This window comes from Dermochelys coriacea, chromosome 21 (genome assembly GCF_009764565.3).
Source record: "Dermochelys coriacea isolate rDerCor1 chromosome 21, rDerCor1.pri.v4, whole genome shotgun sequence".
In the NCBI taxonomy this organism is placed as follows: domain Eukaryota; kingdom Metazoa; phylum Chordata; order Testudines; family Dermochelyidae; genus Dermochelys; species Dermochelys coriacea.
In genome coordinates, this window is record NC_050088.1 from 12558965 (window position 1) to 12577533 (window position 18569).

The following is an 18569-nucleotide window of genomic DNA, read 5'->3' on the forward strand; positions in this document are numbered from 1 at the left end:
ACGTCCCATAATCCCCTTAAGTCAAGTGGCCACTCTTGTCATTGTTTGGAATCGGCTGTAGGAATGTGGATATGCCCTTTGAAAGCTCCGTTTCTGACGGCCGGCTGCTTATCTGCTCCAAGACAAAGCAACCATTAGTGTGGAATGCTGTGTGTGAGAGAGAGAGGCGGGGGGGTGAGGGGTCTGCTGCTGTCTGAACTTACAAGACAGCATGCTGACATGCTCTCAGCTCCCCAAAAACCCACTCTCTCTCGCCCCACATACACACAACACACTCCCTGTCACACTCCACCTCACCCCTGTTATGCTATACAAAGCAGAGAGAAGGCACATATGCCATATTTATTGAAAATACAACAGTTAGCATATGCTTTTCAGTCACACGACATACACACAAACACAGACACAAGTCCTGCTGATGGTCTTTATAATTACCAGTCTGTTGTAGCTTAAGTCAATCTAATGGCCAGTTAGATTGAGCACGAGTGAGGAGCTAGCTCCGAGGCTTTGCAGGACCGAACCCAGAGTTTCATGGCAAAACACCCCAGCTTTATACTTGTAAATTCCCATTTGAGTCCATGCATTTTGCAATGTCATCCTGTAATCATTAGCCCTTAAGTGGTGGTAATCTTGGGGTTTTCCGCTGTTTTCATTTGATGGTTTTTGTTGGGTTTCCCATCGTTATCTCCTATTTGTTGTCTTGCCTTCCGGGGTGCCTGCCTCAGCTCTGAGGTCAATGCTGCTAACATGTTTAGCCTCGGATACAATGGATATTTTCTGATTGTCTCCTGGTGTTTCCAAGTCTCTCACTTTTTCTTGACCATCTGGACATTTGTGATGGCTTTCACACCTTAGCTTTTCCTGGTGCATGCATTCCTCATTCACACAAACAGTCTCTCACAGAAACCTTCAAAGGTATGCAGAATACATTGTAAATTAAGTCTTGCTAAATCTTATAACTAGAACAATTCACATTGAGACGTCAGACCTTCACCATTTCTCTAATCTATTTATCGTAGACACAATACAAAATCCTGTCTTTTACTAACTAAACTTTATAACAGATCCTAATTGTAATGTATAAGGGAAAACAGGATCCCAGTCTCAGACAGTCATTCCTTTCTTTTTTCAGAGTAGCAGCCGTGTTAGTCTGTATTCGCAAAAAGAAAAGGAGTACTTGTGGCACCTTAGAGACTAACAAATTTATTAGAGCATAAGCTTTCGTGAGCTACATTCAAAAAAGGGTGGCTGGCAGAATGAAATCAAAGTTTACATCAATTCTTATAGTACAATTATAAATTTTAGCCCTTACACCCCACCCCATTTGAAAAGCACGTTGCAGCCACTTGCATGCTGGGGTAGCTGCCCACAATGCACCGCTCCCAGTGCCGCTGCAAGTGCCGCAAATGTGGCCACGCCAGTGCGCTTGCAGCTGTCAGTGTGGACAGACTGCAGCACTTTCCCTACGGCGCTCTCCGAAGGCTGGTTTAACTCAAAGCGCTCTACATCTGCAAGTGTAGCCATGCCCTGAGACTATAAGGCAGCAGGGTTGATTCTTATCTTGCTTTACACCAATGTGACTCAGGAGTAAATCCACTGAATTCAATGCAGTTGCACCAGTGCTGATCAGATCAGACCTGGCCTCTCATTCAGGACACGACTGTTCCTGCTACTTTGAAACAAATTGGTGATTTTATTATCCATTTGATTACTGCAGGGGAGGGTGGGGGAACTCTGAGACATCTTTTATTATCAGGGATTCTTTCTAAGGCTCTGTTTTTTCCCTTCTCTCTCATTTCAGATTCGAGACCCTTAATTTACTAATTCAAGATCTGTTTTCTATAGCCAGTGATTAAATTGTATCATATCTGCCTAAAGAGGGTGACACTGAGCCAAACTAAAAGATGGATGTTGTATTTCTCTTTCATCCAAATGACTTCGTTTCTTGGATTTAGATCAAATTGAATGGAGGAAAATCGAGCCAGCAGTTGAATTAATGAGAAGATACTGTAGTAAAACCTCTGCCTTCATGTGTGTAGATGTCCATTATATCTGTCTTACTCTGTTCTGTATAAACCAGCATCTAGAATTTCTCTTGATGGATGAATGCCAGCTACATAGTAGCACTTGTAGCAACAGATTAAAGTTACCTTATAGCAGGTGATATTTGAATTCAGCCTGTTTTTCAGGAAATGATTTCTTTGGCTGAATTTGTTTTATGGACCATTTATGAGGTTTTTCAGCTTTATCCCTATTCTTTGTTTGCCTTTCCCACCTATTGGCTTTTGTCTGTGGCTGCAGCTCCCAACGGGCAGACAAAAAAAAGACAAGAGCAGGCTTGCTCTGAGTCACTGAGATTTCATCACAGGGTCTTGGGCATGACAGACTCCCAGGGAAACTTGCCCTTTCTCTCAGTAAAAGGTCGGAATCAGACACAGGAGAGTTTCTGCCTTTGTACAGCTGTAGGGCCACTAACTAATGGGAACAGGATTTGGCTCATAGTGAGTGGGGTGGCAATGAATCCTAGTGGTTAGAGCGAAGGACTGAGGGTCAGAAGACCTGGATTCTTTTCATGAGTCTGCCACAGGTCCTCTATTCACCAGATGCTTGCGTTTTCAGTAACAGATAACTTGTAAAACACTTCAAGCTCCTTTCAGAAAAAAGGGACTACATCATTTATAAAATATAATTAGCACCTGCTGTGGGCGTGTATGTGAATTGTACGCTGACCTGTAACAGGGTGGCAAGTTCTAGAGTGCTGTATAGAGATGCAGAGCCCTCTTCCTGACTCACCCTGATGGAGCAAATTAATCCCACTTTACAATCTAGGGGTGAAATCCTGGCTCCACTGAAGTGTCAATTGCTAAACTGACTTCAGTGGGACCAGGATTTCACCCTAGAAACATGAGTTGTGGCGTGTTTCTCAGCAGAGGCAATGAGGGCCAGGCCCAAAGATGATGAACAGTCAGGCTCAGCCAGAGGCTCCATCTGAGGTTTAAGTTGCCTTGCTGAGATTTACATAAGTAGTAAAGGCAAAATCCTAAGACTGGATCCTAGCCAGTGTGCAATGACTGTGCCCGCAGTGCATAGGTGTGCAAACTGCTCTGTGGGGGTGCTTTGAAAGAAATACAGTCTATAGTGAGTTTCCTTTTGTCAGACCTTGGCAATCACGAGGCTCCATAGATACTGATGGGCACCTACATAGTGCATTGAACTCAGTTTGTAGCTTTGTTTAGACAGGATTGTTCAGCCCTGGTGCTCCTTGGGAGTCAGAGGCTGGGCTGCCAGGCAGCTGAGAATCATCAGACAGTGTCAAAAATGCCATACTTGCTTCTCTAAGTAAAGCAGCAGCTGCGGTCAGAAGTTAAATTGCTTTAAATCACCGCTGGAGAGGTTGTGGATTGGGATGGAGCTACTGATCTATTGAAGGAAAAGGCAGTGTGGGGTCTATCAGAGGCTAACGGTCCTCAGGCAGGGAGGTAGACTGTATCATAGAATCATAGAATATTAGGGTTGGAAGGGACCTCAGGAGGTCATCCTCCAATTTGCCTAGGTCACTCTGGACTCTATCCCTACCCTCCAGCATATCTACCTTTCCCCCCATCTTAGTGTCATCCATGAACTTGCTGAGGGTGCAATCTATCCCATCATCTAGATAATTAATGAAGATGTTGAACAAAACCGGCCCCAGGACCGACCCTTGGGGCACTCCGCTTCATATCGACTGCCAACTATACATCGAGCGGTTGATCATTACCCATTGAGCCTGATGATCTAGCCCACTTTCTATCCACCTTATAGTCCATTCATCCAGCCCATACTTCTTTAACTTGCTGGCAAGAATACTGTGGGAGACCATATCAAAAGCTTTGCTAAAGTTAAGGTATATCATGTCCACTGCTTTTCCCATATCCACAGAGCCAGTTATCACCTCATAGAAGGCAATCAGGTTGGTCAGGCATGACTTGCCCTTGATGAATCAATGCTGACTGGTTTCAGAGTAGCAGCCGTGTTAGTCTGTATTCACAAAAAGAAAAGGAGTACTTGTGGCACCTTAGAGACTAACAAATTTATTTGAGCATAAGCTTTTGTGAGCTACAGCTCACTTCATCGGATGCATCACCTTAGAGACTAACAAATTTATTGGAGCATAAGCTTTCGTGAGCTACAGCTTGGCGTAAGCTTTCGTGAGCTACAGCTCGCTGTAGCTCACGAAAGCTTACGCTCCAATGAATTTGTTAGTCTCTAAGGTGCCACAAGTCCTCCTTTTCTCAATGCTGACTGTTTCTGATCACCTTCCTCTCCTCCAAGCTGCTTCAAAATGGATTCCTTGAGGACCTGCTCCATGATTTTTCTGGGGACTGAGGTGAGGCTGACTGGCCTCTAGTTCCCCGGAGTCTCCTTCTTCCCTTTTTTAAAGAAGGGCACTATATTTGCCTTTTTCCAATCATCTGGGATCTCCTCTGATCATCATGAGTTTTCAAAGATAATGGCCAATGGCTCTGCAGTCACATCAGCCAACTCCCTCAGCACCCTTGGATGCATTAGATCTGGACCCCATGGACTTGTGCATGTCCAGCTTTTCTAAATAGTCCTTAACCTGTTCTTTCACCACTGAGGGCTGTTCAACTCCTCCCCATACTGTGCTGCCCAGTGCAGCAGTCTGGGAGCTGACCTTGTCTGTGAAGATAGAGGCATAAAAAAACATTGAGTACTTCAGCTTTTTCCACATTCTCTGTCACTAGGTTGCCTCCCCCATTCATTAAGGGTCCCACCCTTTCCCTGACCACTTTCTTGTTGCTAACATACCTGAAGAAACCATGCTTGTTACCCTTCACATCCCTTGCTAGCTGCAACTCCAGTTGTGCTTTGGCCTTCCTGATTACACCCCTGCACGCTTGAGCAATATTTTTATATTCCTCCCTAGTCATCTTTCAGAGTAGCAGCCGTGTTAGTCTGTATTCGCAAAAAGAAAAGGAGTACTTGTGGCACTTTAGAGACTAACAAATTTATTAGAGCATAAGCTTTCGCGAGCTACAGCTCACTTCATTGGATGCAAATGCATCCGATGAAGTGAGCTGTAGCTCACGAAAGCTTATGCTCTAATAAATTTGTTAGTCTCTAAGATGCCACAAGTACTCCTAGTCATCTGTATAAGTTTCCACTAATGTATATAATGCCTTTGTAGTGGATAAGGAAACTGTGCTGGTTCGGTGGAAATGCATTTGAAGTTTGTTATTGGGGTCATTAATGTTTGCACAACCAATGCAAATGTTTTGTTTTCATAAGGTTTCGTGTGGCGCTTGTACTCTGTGATTACCAGTGAAGAAAGCAACCTGCATAATTACTGAGTGCTAAGTGCTACGGAGCAATCACACTGCTATGAGTTGATTAATAGCATCAGATAAAAACACCAAGCGTCTTCTGACCCCACCCAACCCTGCCTACACCTCAGTGCTCACTGCTTGTCAGCAAAGTGCAGCCATTCTATCACTGACTAGAGGTTCGGCACCCCACAAGCTCTTTTGCAAACTGCAGGTTTGAGCTCCCAGCGTGGTTGGCAATGGCTGAAGAAGATCCAAAGGGGCCCGGAAGCCCAATCTCTCTTTCTTTTTCAGGGAGTGGGTTTCTTATAAACTACCAGGTAGGAGTGGTGCAGGCTTTATGGGAATTGGCACCTGAAATAATGAGATCAGCATCCAAGGTCTATGGAACATCATGTGGGTCAGTTGTAGCTGCAGCAGTGGCGTGCGATGTTGACGTTGGTAAGGAAGGTGTCGATTTACTTTATTCCGTATGTGTGTTTTTAAACATGGCTTCTTCTAGGGGTATGTCAATGGGCAGAGAATCAGAGAAATGAAAGGCTGGAAAGGACCTCAAGAGGTCATCTACTCCAGTGTTTCCTCAGAACCGGTCCGTGGACCAGTGCTGATCCCTGAGATCTCCCTGTCACCATTTAGGAAGGCAGGAAGATGGTCCCTGGTATCAAAAAGATTGAGAAACACTGATCTAGTCCATCCCCCTGTGCTGAGGCAGGACCAAGGAAACCTGACAGGGGTTTGTCCAACCTGTTCTTAAAAACCACCAACGACGGGGATTTCACAGTCTCCCTGGGAAGCTTGTGCCAGAGCATAACTTCCTTTATGGTTAGAAAGTTTTCCCTCACATCTAACCTAAATCTCTGATGCTGCAGATGAAGCCTATCACTTCTTACCCTATCTTGAGGACACGGAGAACAATCGATCCTGGTCCTCTTTATAACAGCCCTTAGCATATTTGAAGAGTGTTATTGGGTCCTGCTGGCATGCCTGAGGGTAGCGACTTGTATATATGAGAGGAAGGCTATCCAGTGGTTAGGACACTATCTTTGGGCAGAAGAAAGCTGGTTTAATTCCCTGTTCTGTCACAGATTCCTGTACGCCCTTGGGCAAGTGACTTAGGGCTACTCACAAGAGGGTGCACGTGCCTCAGTCCAAAATTTAGGCACCATGGGCATTCACAAAACCACTGTTCAGCTGCCACCCAAAGACCTCTGGCCCCTAAGTGTCTGCAGCTGGGCACGCACGCAGCCCCCTCAGTCCTGACATGACTGAGCAGCTCGGTGCTGAACTCACATCTAAGCCCCAACGAAAGTCCCAAATGAGGCATTTCTCTGTCTGTTTTGCCTGTGGGACCCAATCTGGTAGGCATGCTCAGAGACACCCTAAGAGCATGAGTGGTGGTGATGGTTCTGCCTCCCACTCCCTTACCCAACAGCCCAGTGGTTAGAGTACTCAGCGGGCTATGGAAGACCCAGGTTCAAATCCCCACTCTGCCTGACCTGGAGCCTGACTTGAACACAGGCCTCCAAGGTGGATGCCCTAATGACTGAGCTGTTGTGTATTCTGGGGCAGAGCGCTCTCCTGAGGGAGTGGTTGCACTTTGTCTAAACACTTAACTATTCAGTGGAGTAGGGGCTGGCATGTGGGTCTCCCAGGTAAGTGTGCTACCCACCAGGTATTGAGTCATTCTCTGGCTGTCCCTGGCCCACACTTAGGGCTCTTATGGAACAGCTTATTCTGGTCAAGCTCCCTATGTCTTTATTTCTCTTGCTCTTTGGCATAATTCCAGAGAGCTACACCTAGAAACCTCTGGCATTTTGCCACAAACATCTGGTTTCTGCCAGCAGTGTCCTGATCAGGGGAAAAGGGGGCGGGGGCAGCCACTGAGAGTGGAGGCTGTGACAGATATGGAATTTCCTCCAGTATCCACGGGAGACCTTACTGAATTAAGTTTAAGTACGTTTGGGGTCCGTTGTGTTAAACGAATGGCTTGTGTGGGCCATGTCACCTACCTCCAGAGTAGAGATGGGATGTGAACATTGGGAAGTGTTCTGAACTTCAAAGTACGATACTGAACAATATACTAGGCAAGAATAGACTTTGTGGGCAAAGAGGGTCAAGTGGTTTTCCTGGGGCATCTCTAGATGGAGGTGAATGCAAATTCCCCACTTCCAGATATGCAAAAACCCAGCCTACACTTTGAGGAGGGGATCATTTTTTGATGTTCACCAGCTCCTGGAGTCTCAGTATCAAAGGACCAAGCTGTATAAAGGAAAGACTGAACTATTTACGGGAGTGCTAGTTCGAGCTAAGGTTGTTATGAACTTGTAACCACAGGAAAAACCCCTGGTGTGGTTTGAAGGACTGACTCCTATCAGAGCACTCACTGGAATGAGGGATGATCTCTGGTAACGTTGTTAGCATGAGCGTAGGTTCTTTTATTGTTTTAATAGGTTTCCTCTGGAATGCTTTCATGTTAAGAATAAATGTGCGTGCTTACAAAGGGCTGTGTGGTCACTTGTCACTGCTGCCAGTTACAGATGTTCCTAACCTTCAAAGACACAGCAAAGCACATTGGGCTGTTTAGGCAGTCTGGCTTGCTGGGGATATCACAGGGCAGGGAAATGTGCAGCTTGGAAAAACCCCGGTCAAGAGGGAGAGAGACCCAGGTCTCTACCCACAAGAGGTGATGGCTGAGTTGCTGGGAGCACAGAGAGGGTGCCGTTGGTGGACCACGGAGGGGAATGCAAATGCAGTTGCCCTGAACTCTGACAGAGGCAATGGGGGACAGGAGCCCTGAATAGAAGACTGGAGGGGGTCTGGATCAAGGAACAATGTGTAAGAAGACAGTAGAGAGATAAATGAGGATTGGGTGGGCCATAACAGGCATATTTCTGCATCCCTCATGCATACCTCTTTTAGCCCAGGGATCTTACTTCCTTTTCCTCCATGCAGAAATGGTTTGACAAGTATCCTGGAGCTCATCGGACCAGGTCTCCCTGCCAACGGGCCACAAACATACTTCCCCAGTGCACCTGTGCCAACCTGCTAATGTTGCTGATGAGTCAGAGTTAAGGTCCTGGCATTGCAGCACAAGGCGGATAGACGAGTGGATGGAGCGTCTCTCTCTCTGTGTCTGGGGGTGGCGCTCAGTCTACGTGCTCTGCACGTTGTTGGGATACGATAGGGGGAAGATGTTTCTCTTAACTCATCAATTCCTTTCTTTTAGAGATGAGTGTGAGGGGGGCTTACCCTTATGCAAGCCAACGTGACTTTGAAAGGAGGTTTGGCTGGTGAGATGTAAGGTTGGACCAAATCCAGGGACTTGTCTTGTGATGTTGTGTGTGGGTGAAACACACTGGGGAGTGTTAGGTACAATCTAGTAACAACATGTGCAAGCGTCTTCAGTTACAAAAGTCATCGTCTATGACGCAATATTTAGATTCTGCTCCTGAGGTGAAATCTACAACATTGAGATTGCTGCCAATTTACGGTTGAGCTAAAGCCCTCTGAAGTCTTTCCATTCACTTCAGAGTGCTTTGAATCAGATGTGGTCGTCCCATCTCAAAAAAGATCTATTGGAATTGGAAAAGGTTCAGAAAAGGGCAACAAAAATGATTAGGGGTATGGAACGGCTGCCATATGAGGAGCGATTAGTAAGACTGCGACTTTTCAGCTTGGAAAAGAGATGGCTAAGGGGGGATGTAATAGAGTTCTGTAAAATCATGACAGGCGTGGAGAAAGTAAATAAGCAAGTGTTATTTACACCTTCTCATAACACAAGAACTAGGGGTCACCAAATGAAATTAATAGGCAGCAGGTTTAAAACAAAAGGAAGTGTTTCTTCACACAACACACAGTCAACCTGTGGAACTCCTTGCCTGAGGATGCTATGAAGGCCAAGACTATAACAGGGTTCAAAAAAGAACTAGATAAGTTCATGGAGGACAGGTCCATCAATGGCTATTAGCCAGGATGGGCAGGGATGGTGTTCCTAGCCCCTGTTTACCAGAAGCTGGGAATAGGCCACAGGGGATGGATCACTTGATGATCATTTGTTCTGTTCATCCCCTCTCGGTCACCTGGCATTGGCCACTGTCAGAAGACAGGATACTGGGCTAGATGGACCTTTGGTCTGACTTAGTATGGCTGTTCTTATGTCCTTATGGCCTTAATGCTTTCTTGTGAAAATGCAACTGTCAGCTAAATAGCAACTGCAGGGGAGAAAAGTTTGTTCCCCCCTGACAGATTGTTTGATGTTTGTTTTCTCCCTGACTCCTGATATTTATTACACTGCTCCGCCCAACTCCCCTGCAGGAATCACTGGGGAAGCCCAGATTCACAGCTCTTTCTTTTACTACCGTGGAGAAGATATGCTTTGAGATTCTTCTTGGAAAGAGTTTTCACATAGAACCCAGTGCTGGTTGAGCTCACTTTATATTGCTAATTATTTATACATCACCATAGTCTACAATGAATCCACATGTGCCTAACATATAATGGAGAGCATCAGCCCTGAAGATATTACCAATGGCGTGTAAAGTAACATCCATCGGGGATTATTAATTGTGACTATTACAAGGTCACAGACTGTGAACCTGCTCCCTGGGCTACACCCTAAATAAAATGCTTACAGCCCAGATTGTGGGCCAGATTGGATTGCAAATGCCTTATTTAGGGTGCCCCCCGATAATCTTATCAGGTCCTTAATAATAAATAATAATAATAATAATGGATATTGCCTAGCACATCATTAGGGATGGCTTCACAGATGAGTTTCAGAGTAGCAGCCATGCTAGTCTGTATTCGCAAAAAAGAAAAGGAGTACTTGTGGCACCTTAGAGACTTATAAATTTATTTGAGCATAAGCTTTCGTGAGCTATAGCTCACTTCACTGAATGCATCCGAAGAAGTGAGCTGTAGCTCACAAAAGCTTATGCTCAAATAAATTTGTTAGTCTCTAAGGTGCCACAAATACTCTTTTTCTTTTCACAGATGGGACTATCTATTATTTGTTTGGCACATTTTGACTCACTAGACACATTGAGCCTGTGTAAATACTTAGGCTCTCTTAACACAAATATTTGTGTTCCTGGGGTTCTGATCCAATCAAATGGAGGCTAAAGTTAACCAGGTATCAAATTAACTGTAAGGTACCATGAGCCAAATTCTATATGCGTACAACAAAGCTCCCCTTGACTCTCTTAATCTTAGGCAATAAGCATCTTGGAACAGGGACCTTTTCATTACTTGCGTGTACAAGCCCTAGCACTGTGGAACCTTTGACAGGGAATTCTAGGTACTACCACAAGACAAGTAACAACAACATTCTTGTCTACAGATTTTAGAATATTCTATTCTATAGGTTCTCATCCCACACTCATCACTGTATAGCATCTGCTATTGGGACGGGAGAGGAATGTGTTCCTTTCTGTCTATAAACGCTGGTGATTGTGATCGGTTACTCCCTCCCAGGTCTGATAGAAGAATTTTTTCATGAAGCTATGGAAGAAGCCAAGAAAGTGAGTATTCTCACCCTTTGTCCAGGCCACCGTATGCTTCGGATCATAGAGAAGGGGATGAGTCAACTACTGCCAGAGAACTCACACCAGCTGGCTTCGGGGAAGCTTTGCATTTCCCTCACGCGTGTGTTGGACTTACAGAACGTCATCATTTCAGAGTACAGATCGAAGGAGGAGGTTGTACAGGTAATGGTGGCTTTGTTTCCTATGTATTTAGAAGAGGGGGAAGTCATTAAACCGATGATGAGCTAGGGAAAGAACAACTGAGTTTATTAGGGAGAGAGGACTCTTGTTGAGCCTAACTCAAACTGCAGGTGCAGGCTATGAAGGGAGAATTCCAACCCGGTCCACAGAGGCTCCATCCCCAGCTGAGAATCAAGTTATAAGCAAAATATTCCATCAGCTCTAACTCTTGTTGGCTTATTTATCCAGCGGCCATTTGGATACGGAGACAGCGGCCACATACAAATTAACCCATAGTGACTGATTCTGCCCGTTGCATGATCTGTGCCCATGAGTGAAAATGCCAGTTCTGCTCTGACCTACCAATTTACAGAGCTGTCTGGCTGGATTCACCATCAGTTTCTCTGGAATTCTCCCATCAGGCAGCACAATGGGAATCAAACCTTTAATAGGCTCTTGGAATTCAGTCCTCATTTGAATCAGTTGCAACAATGTGTTGGCCATTGTGTTGGCCAATGACTGTAGAAGAGCTGGCCTCATATGGAAGAAAAGCATCATTGTGTCCAGTTTACAGATGGAAAAAGTGAAGAACAGGGAGAGGGAGTGACTTGCACTAGGTCCCGTAACAAGTCAGTGACAGAGATGAGAATAGCCCCCACCTCACCTGGTCCGTTGCCCTACCTCAGCTGGGAAGTGCAACTAACCAACAGCAGAGCAGCCAAAGAGCCTGTTCACAAATTGCTGGCAATGGCACAGCATCAACACACTGAAATAAAGACAACCAGCTTTTTTCCCCTCTACGCTTGCCCCATCGTGTCAGTCTGAGGTGTTACTTGTAACAATAGGTGCAGCATTTTCAGAGGGAAACATTATTACCTGGTATATTCCCTGGTACATTTCCTGGTATATTATATTCCTCTAAAATATTTCTCTCTACTCACCTGTAACCCTCTGCCTCTCTCCCTGCAGGCAGTGATCTGTAGCTGCTTCCTTCCTGTCTATTGTGGATTCAACCCTCCCTCCTTCCAAGGCATGGTGAGTGCTCTTTGCCAATGCTCCAGGTGGAAAATGTTCTGATCCCACCTGATGGTGGGCTGACATGGATCTTAGGCACGCAGCTGTGGTGTGCAGCCCTTGCTGCCTGGGGTCTGTCAAGGTTCCCTCCCCACTCTGAACTCTGGGATACAGATGTGGGGATCCGCATGAAAGACCCCCTAAGCTTATTTCTACCAGCTTAGGTTAAAAACTTCCCCAAGGCACAAATCCTTCCTTGTCCTTGGATGGGTACTGCTGCCACCACCAAGTGAGTTAGACAAAGATTCAGGAAAAGGATCACTTGGAGTTTCTGTTTCCCCAAAATATTCCCCCAAGCCCCTTCACCCCCTTTCCTAGGGAGGCTTGAGAATAATCTACCAACCAGATAGGTAAACAAGGTGAGCACAGACCAGACCCTTAGGTTTTTAGGACACTAAAAAGCAATCAGATTCTTAAAAAACAGAACTTTATTATAAAGGAAAAAAATAAAAGAAACACCTCTGTAAAATCAGAATGGAAGGTAATTTTACAAAGTAATAAGATTTAAAACATAGAGGATTCCCCTCTAGGCAAAACTTCAAAGTTACAAAAAACAGGATAAACCTCCCTCTTAGCACAGGGAAAATTCACAAGCTAAACCAAAAGATAATCTAACGCATTTCCTTACAATTTGTAACCTTAGATGCTTAATTCAGGTATGGCTTTAGGAGAACCCTGCCCTGGTTCCTCGCTGACCCAGAGAGAACACAAAGAAACATAAAAAAACCCTTCCCCCACAGATCTGAAAGTATCTTCTCCCCTTATTGATCCTTTTGGTCAGGTGCCAACCAGGTTATCTGAGCTTCTTAACCCTTTACAGGTAAAGGAGGGATTTTATGCTAACTTAGCTGTCTGTTTATGACAGGGTCCTAGTGGGTTATTATTCCAAGAAGCATTTTTGTCAGTTTCAGTCCATGGGACTTCACACCCCTTGAGTTTTGATGCAAGTTTCAGGTTGACTAGGAGCTGTGGAGGAGGCAAAAGTGCAAACGAAACCAGCAAGTTGAGTTAAGCTCTGGGCATATGGATCCCTCCAGGTTGCAAGTGTTTGCTTAAGCCATTAGCACTATCATGTGCCCCAGCTGGCACAAGTTAATATTCGTCTGCAGTATGCATATAAGGGCCCGTCCTGAACCCAGATCTACACAATGGCATCTAGAATCTAGGGACCATGTTCTCACCTGGTGTGAATGGGAATAGCTCCAGTAAATGCAATGGACCTGTGCTGATTTACTTGAACTGAGGATCCACTCCCTAGATCTCTTTACTCCCAATCTGCTGCCTTAACCACAAGACCCCCCCTTCATGCAATGGCATTAGCTACATAAGGCCTTGATTCTCATTTGTACTAAGACAGTGTAAAAGGGCCTTAAAATGGGCTTCAATGTGATTTGCACTCCAGTGTTAAGTGGCCTTAACGTAAATGAGAACTGGGCCCCAAAGTTCCCATTTTACGTGCCTAAGTTGTGATCTGGACTTCCTAATGGGATTTGGCTCTCTTGTTAAGGGGTGCACATGAGATAAGCATGCTGTGATACACACCAAAGATGAACCATTATCTGATTCAAACCGCATGTCTTCTCAGCGCTACATTGATGGAGGTATGACTAACATGCAGCCTGGCTCAGACTCGGAAACCATGATCACAGTATCCCCTTACACAGGAGAGGTCGACATCTGCCCGAGGGACTGCCCAGCCTATTTCAACTGCATTAGCTTCTTCCGAAGCACCTTCCAGCTCTCAGCTGAGAACTTGAGCAGGTTTACTTATAGTATTTTCCCACCCAGTCCTCCGGTGAGTAGCCTCAGGGACCGCACAGTGACAGATTATTTCAGTATTGCCAACCCCAAGCATGTGAGGATCATAAATCATCCCCCAGCCCAAATCACGAGATTGCTTAAAAATCATGTGCCTTAGGAAAAAATTCTGGGTAGGTTCTATTTGCTTTCTGATGTTTCAGCCTTTAGAATTCAAATTTTCAGGCTTTACTCCACAGCAATGTTTTTTAATGAAGGCAGAGATGCTCACCAAAAATAAATAAATAAAATAAAAAAATCACATGACTCCAGTAGCTGGTGCTTTAAGAAAAACACCAAATATTGTGAGATGCACAAAGAAATGGCAAGAATTGGCAACACTGTGATTACTGCCCACAGGGGCACTTTTTTTGCAATTCGAATGACTCTCCTTTATAATGCTGAGTGGTTTCCCCGGCAGGTGCTACGTGAGTTTTATTTACAAGGATATCACGATGCCATTTTCTTCTTACAGAGGCACAGTAAGTGTTACAAAGATTGGGAGGTCTATGTGAGTTAGGAATTCCTAGCTGACTCCGTCTCACAAAGCATTACTAAGATCTTTTGCACAATCCCAGATCATTACACATCACCCAAGTTCATGTGATTATTTGTGAACATGTAACTCTAGTAATTATCAATAGGGGAGAACGGGACAGTAAATGGAACGGACAAGAAAATACCACAGCCGACACCTGTGCACTGTGACAAAGGTAGAGGATCTGTATTTCTTCTCTCCTGTTGGTTTTCACTAGCCAAGTAACATTACACCGAGATCTCTATGGCATGCGGCAGGAAGTGAAAGGACATGGAGTACCTCCTTTGCAAACCCATCAGGAACGCAGTAAGACCATCAGGAAGGAGAGGGAACATAGGTGTCAACTCTGTGGGTGCTCAGGGCCGGAGCACCCACAGAAAAAATATTAGCGGGTACTTAGCATCCACCAGCCATAGCTATTTGGTGGCTCAGGGAGCGGCTTGGGGGAGGGCAGCGAGCAACGAGGGCCTCAGGGAAGAGGTGGAGGGGGGGTGGGAAGAGGCAGAGTGAGGGTGGAGCCTTGAGGGAGGGGGGGAGCCTTGGGGCAGAGAGGCTTGTGGGGCACCCCCATGGAAAAATAAAAGTCAGCGCCTATGGGAGGGAGCGAAGGCCATATTCACTAAAGTGACTGTTATTGGTGCATCTTGCCGAGCCGGTTGTGTGTGAAACATCATCAAACACATGGCTTCTTCCCTTCTGCCCCATGGGCTGACTCAGGCCAATATCTCGGAGGGTCCAGCTTCTTTCTCACTCCCTCTGGGCAGAGATGGTTATATGATGATTACTCATTACTTATGTAGCATTATAGATGTGCATTGGGAGCCACGCCCAGCAGCAACCCCAGAGGGGTCTTTGAGAAAGGAACATGGTCAGTGGCTGGTCTGCAGCTCTATCCCTCTGCCCCGGCACTGACCCATAATAATAAGAGGTTTCAGAGTAGCAGCCATGTTAGTCTGTAGCCACAAAAACAACAGGAGGACTTGTGGCACCTTAGAGACTAACACATTTATTTGAGCATAAGCTTTCGTGAGCTACAGCTCACTTCATCGGATGCATTCAGTGGAAAATACAGTGGGGAGATTTTATATAGAATCATAGATTCTATATAAAATCTCCCCACTGTACTTTCCACTGAATGCATCCGATGAAGTGAGCTGTAGCTCACGAAAGCTTATGCTCAAATAAATGTGTTAGTCTCTAAGGTGCCACAAGTCCTCCTGTTGTTTTTGTGGCTACAGACTAACATGGCTGCTACTCTGAAACCTCTTATTATTATGGGTCAGTGCCGGGGCAGAGGGATAGAGCTGCAGACCAGCCACTGACCATGCTTTCGTGAGCTACAGCTCACTTCATCGGATGCATTCAGTGGAAAATACAGTGGGGAGATTTTATATACATGGAGAACACGAAACAATGGGTGTTACCATACAGACTGTAACAAGAGTGATCAGGTAAGGTGAGCTATTACCAGCAGGAGAGAAAAAAAACCTTTTGTAGTGATAATCAAGGTGGGCCATTTCCAGCAGTTGACAAGAATGTGTGAGGAACAGTGGGGGGGTGGAGGGGAATAAACATGGAGAAATAGTTTTACTTTGTGTAATGACACATCCACGTAGAGACTGTCCAGTCTGGCCAATGTACATGGCAGAGGGGCATTGCTGGCACATGATGGCATATATCAAATTGGTAGATGTGCAGATGAACAAGCTTCTGATAGTGTGGCTGATGTGATTAGGCCCTATGATGGTGTCCCTGATTGGCCAAGCCAGACAGTCTCTACATAAAAGAATAAATGGACACAAATCAGACGTCAGGAATTATAATATTCAAAAATCAGTCGAAGAACACTTCAATCTCTCTGGTCACTCGATTACAGACCTAAAAGTTGCAATTCTTCAACAAAAAAACATCAAAAACAGACTCCACCGAGAGACTGCTGAATTGGAATTCATTTGCAAACTGGACAGCATTACATTAGGCTTGAATAAAGACTGGGAGTGGATGTGTCATTACACAAAGTAAAACTATTTCCCCATGTTTATTGCCCCCCCACACCCCCACCCACTGTTCCTCACACATTCTTATCAACTGCTGGAAATGGCCCACCTTGATTATCACTACAAAAGTTTTTTTTTTCTCTCCTGCTGGTAATAGCTCACCTTACCTGATCGCTCTTGTTACAGTGTGTACGGTAACACCCATTGTTTCATGTTCTCTATGTATATAAAATCTCCCCACTGTATTTTCCACTGCATGCATCCAATGAAGTGAGCTGTAGCTCACGAAAGCTTATGCTCAAATAAATTTGTTAGTCTCTAAGGTGCCACAAGTACTCTTTTTCTTTTTGCATAATAATAAGGGGGAGCGGATATTTGAGTTTCCTTTTAATTGAATTTGCCTTTATTGACCACTTGTTATTTAAGGATTGTATTTGTTTGTTTCACCTCTGTTGGCTTTTAGCGGTAGCTCTGCCTGCTCCGAAGAGCAAGGAGATGCCTGGATCCCTGGGCTCAGCTGCTGAGATCACATCACAGCATCTTGTGCCATGCAAACTTCACATGAACATGTCACCTTCTCTCACAGACAGGTGAGAACGACTTGTATGAGGATTTCACAACAGCCACAAAGGCCCTGTCTTCATCCGAAAAGAAGGGTGTGCTCTTCATTCAAGCTAGTAGCTGAGTGAAGACAAGGCTTGCCACGGAGTCTATAACTTGACCAGTTCATGTGTGTTAAAACTAGGCACTGCCTTGTCTTCCCCAGGGTTGTTCCTTGAGTTCAGCTACTTTGACGGAAAAATCGATTCTCAGCTGGTGTAAATCGGCATCATGCCAATTTCTCCAGTTAGACTTATTCTGATTTACCCCAGCTGAGTATCTGACTTCAGTGTCCCTTAGTTGACAAGTGGCTAGGACACCTGGGTTCTGTTCCCAGTTCAACCACTGATTCGCTGTGTGACCTGGGTAAGTCACGTAGCTTGCATATATCTCTGTATGTGTGTATACGAATAAGTTCTAACAAGCAAAATCAATCAGTGGGATTTGCTAAGCCAGGGTTAAAATTGAAACTGGGTTTCTCTTTTACGTCCTATTTTGCCCTCCCCAAATACATGCTACAAGAAAAGTCATATCAACTGCCTTAGTGACTGGTTAGATCTAGTGCTAAAGTACAACTTTTGTTTTGCAAAATTTGAATTGATTTGGACAAGGGGTTTTTGAATGATAACACCCCACAATAGAGATTTTAAATAGTTCTAAGTCTTCCTATAAACTTCTTCTAACCTTTTGTTGTCACTTTGTAACCCCCCCCCCCAAAAAAAATCCCGAAATCAGAAAGAAAAAAAATGAAATTTAGGCCATGTCTACACTAGTACTTATGTTGGCAAAACTTTTGTCACTCACGGGTGGGGGGGAAAAACCCTCACACCCCATGAGCAACATATGTTTTGCTGGCATAAGTGCTTGTGTGCACAGTGCAATGCTGGCAGGAGACGCTCTCCCGCTGATATAGCTCCCGCTGCTCACTGAGCTGGTTTTATATGTCAACAGGAGAGCTCTCGCCCGTCAGCATAATGTGGCTACGTGCGCGCTCTTACAGAGTCACAGCTGTGCCGGTACAATGTGCCTCTGTATGCTTGTAACTGGAGAGATGGCCTTCGTTTATTGGATTCCCCTAGCTGAGATTGACTGTGGAATTTCAAAGGGCTCATCATCATTAAATTAGGCACTTGTGCCCAGATCCTCAGAGATAGTTGGGGGCCTAATTCCCATTGAATCAATGGTAGTTAAGTGCCTAAATACCTTTGTGGATCTGGGCCCGGCATCTGGAATAACAGATGCAAAAGTTTTTCGGTGCCTCCTGAGCACCTACCTTCTGAAAATTAGGCAGCTCAAGCTGAGCACACAAATACCGAGGAACTTCTTAATCACTAGTCACGTTTGGAAAGCCCAGCTATCGGATTTTAGCCAGAATACTGCTGAAGGGGGTTGAGTCTCTGCCAGGTGAACAGTTAGTTCCACCCGATGAGAAGAGTGTTGCCAACTAGAGCTTTCTTCTGAGCCCAACCACAGTATGTTGCCTCTTCTCTCATTAGCTTGTAAAGCACAGGGCGTTTGCGGGACCTTGTGGGAGATA

General features: G+C 45.1%; 1 protein-coding gene across 1 annotated transcript; it reads left to right on the top strand.

Moving 5' to 3' along the window:
* The first annotated feature begins 5563 nt into the window (after positions 1-5563).
* Positions 5564-17159, top strand: LOC119846262 (omega-hydroxyceramide transacylase-like). Its single transcript, XM_038379674.2, has 7 exons — positions 5564-5765; positions 10797-11029; positions 11996-12061; positions 13686-13895; positions 14319-14379; positions 14542-14610; positions 16896-17159. The coding sequence occupies exons 1-7, from the start codon at positions 5564-5566 to the stop codon at positions 17024-17026; spliced, it is 972 nt and encodes a 323-aa protein (XP_038235602.2). The 3' UTR covers positions 17027-17159.
* The last annotated feature ends 1410 nt before the right edge of the window (positions 17160-18569 follow it).

Bases quoted from the DNA above. Each gene is read 5' to 3' on its own strand.
- LOC119846262 (XM_038379674.2), top strand. From the start codon at position 5,564: ATGGCTGAAGAAGATCCAAAGGGGCCCGGAAGCCCAATCTCTCTTTCT. The intron at 11,030-11,995 runs GTAATGGTGGCT...CTCTCCCTGCAG, and splicing joins CGAAGGAGGAGGTTGTACAG to GCAGTGATCTGTAGCTGCTT. The intron at 13,896-14,318 runs GTGAGTAGCCTC...TTTCCCCGGCAG, and splicing joins TTTTCCCACCCAGTCCTCCG to GTGCTACGTGAGTTTTATTT.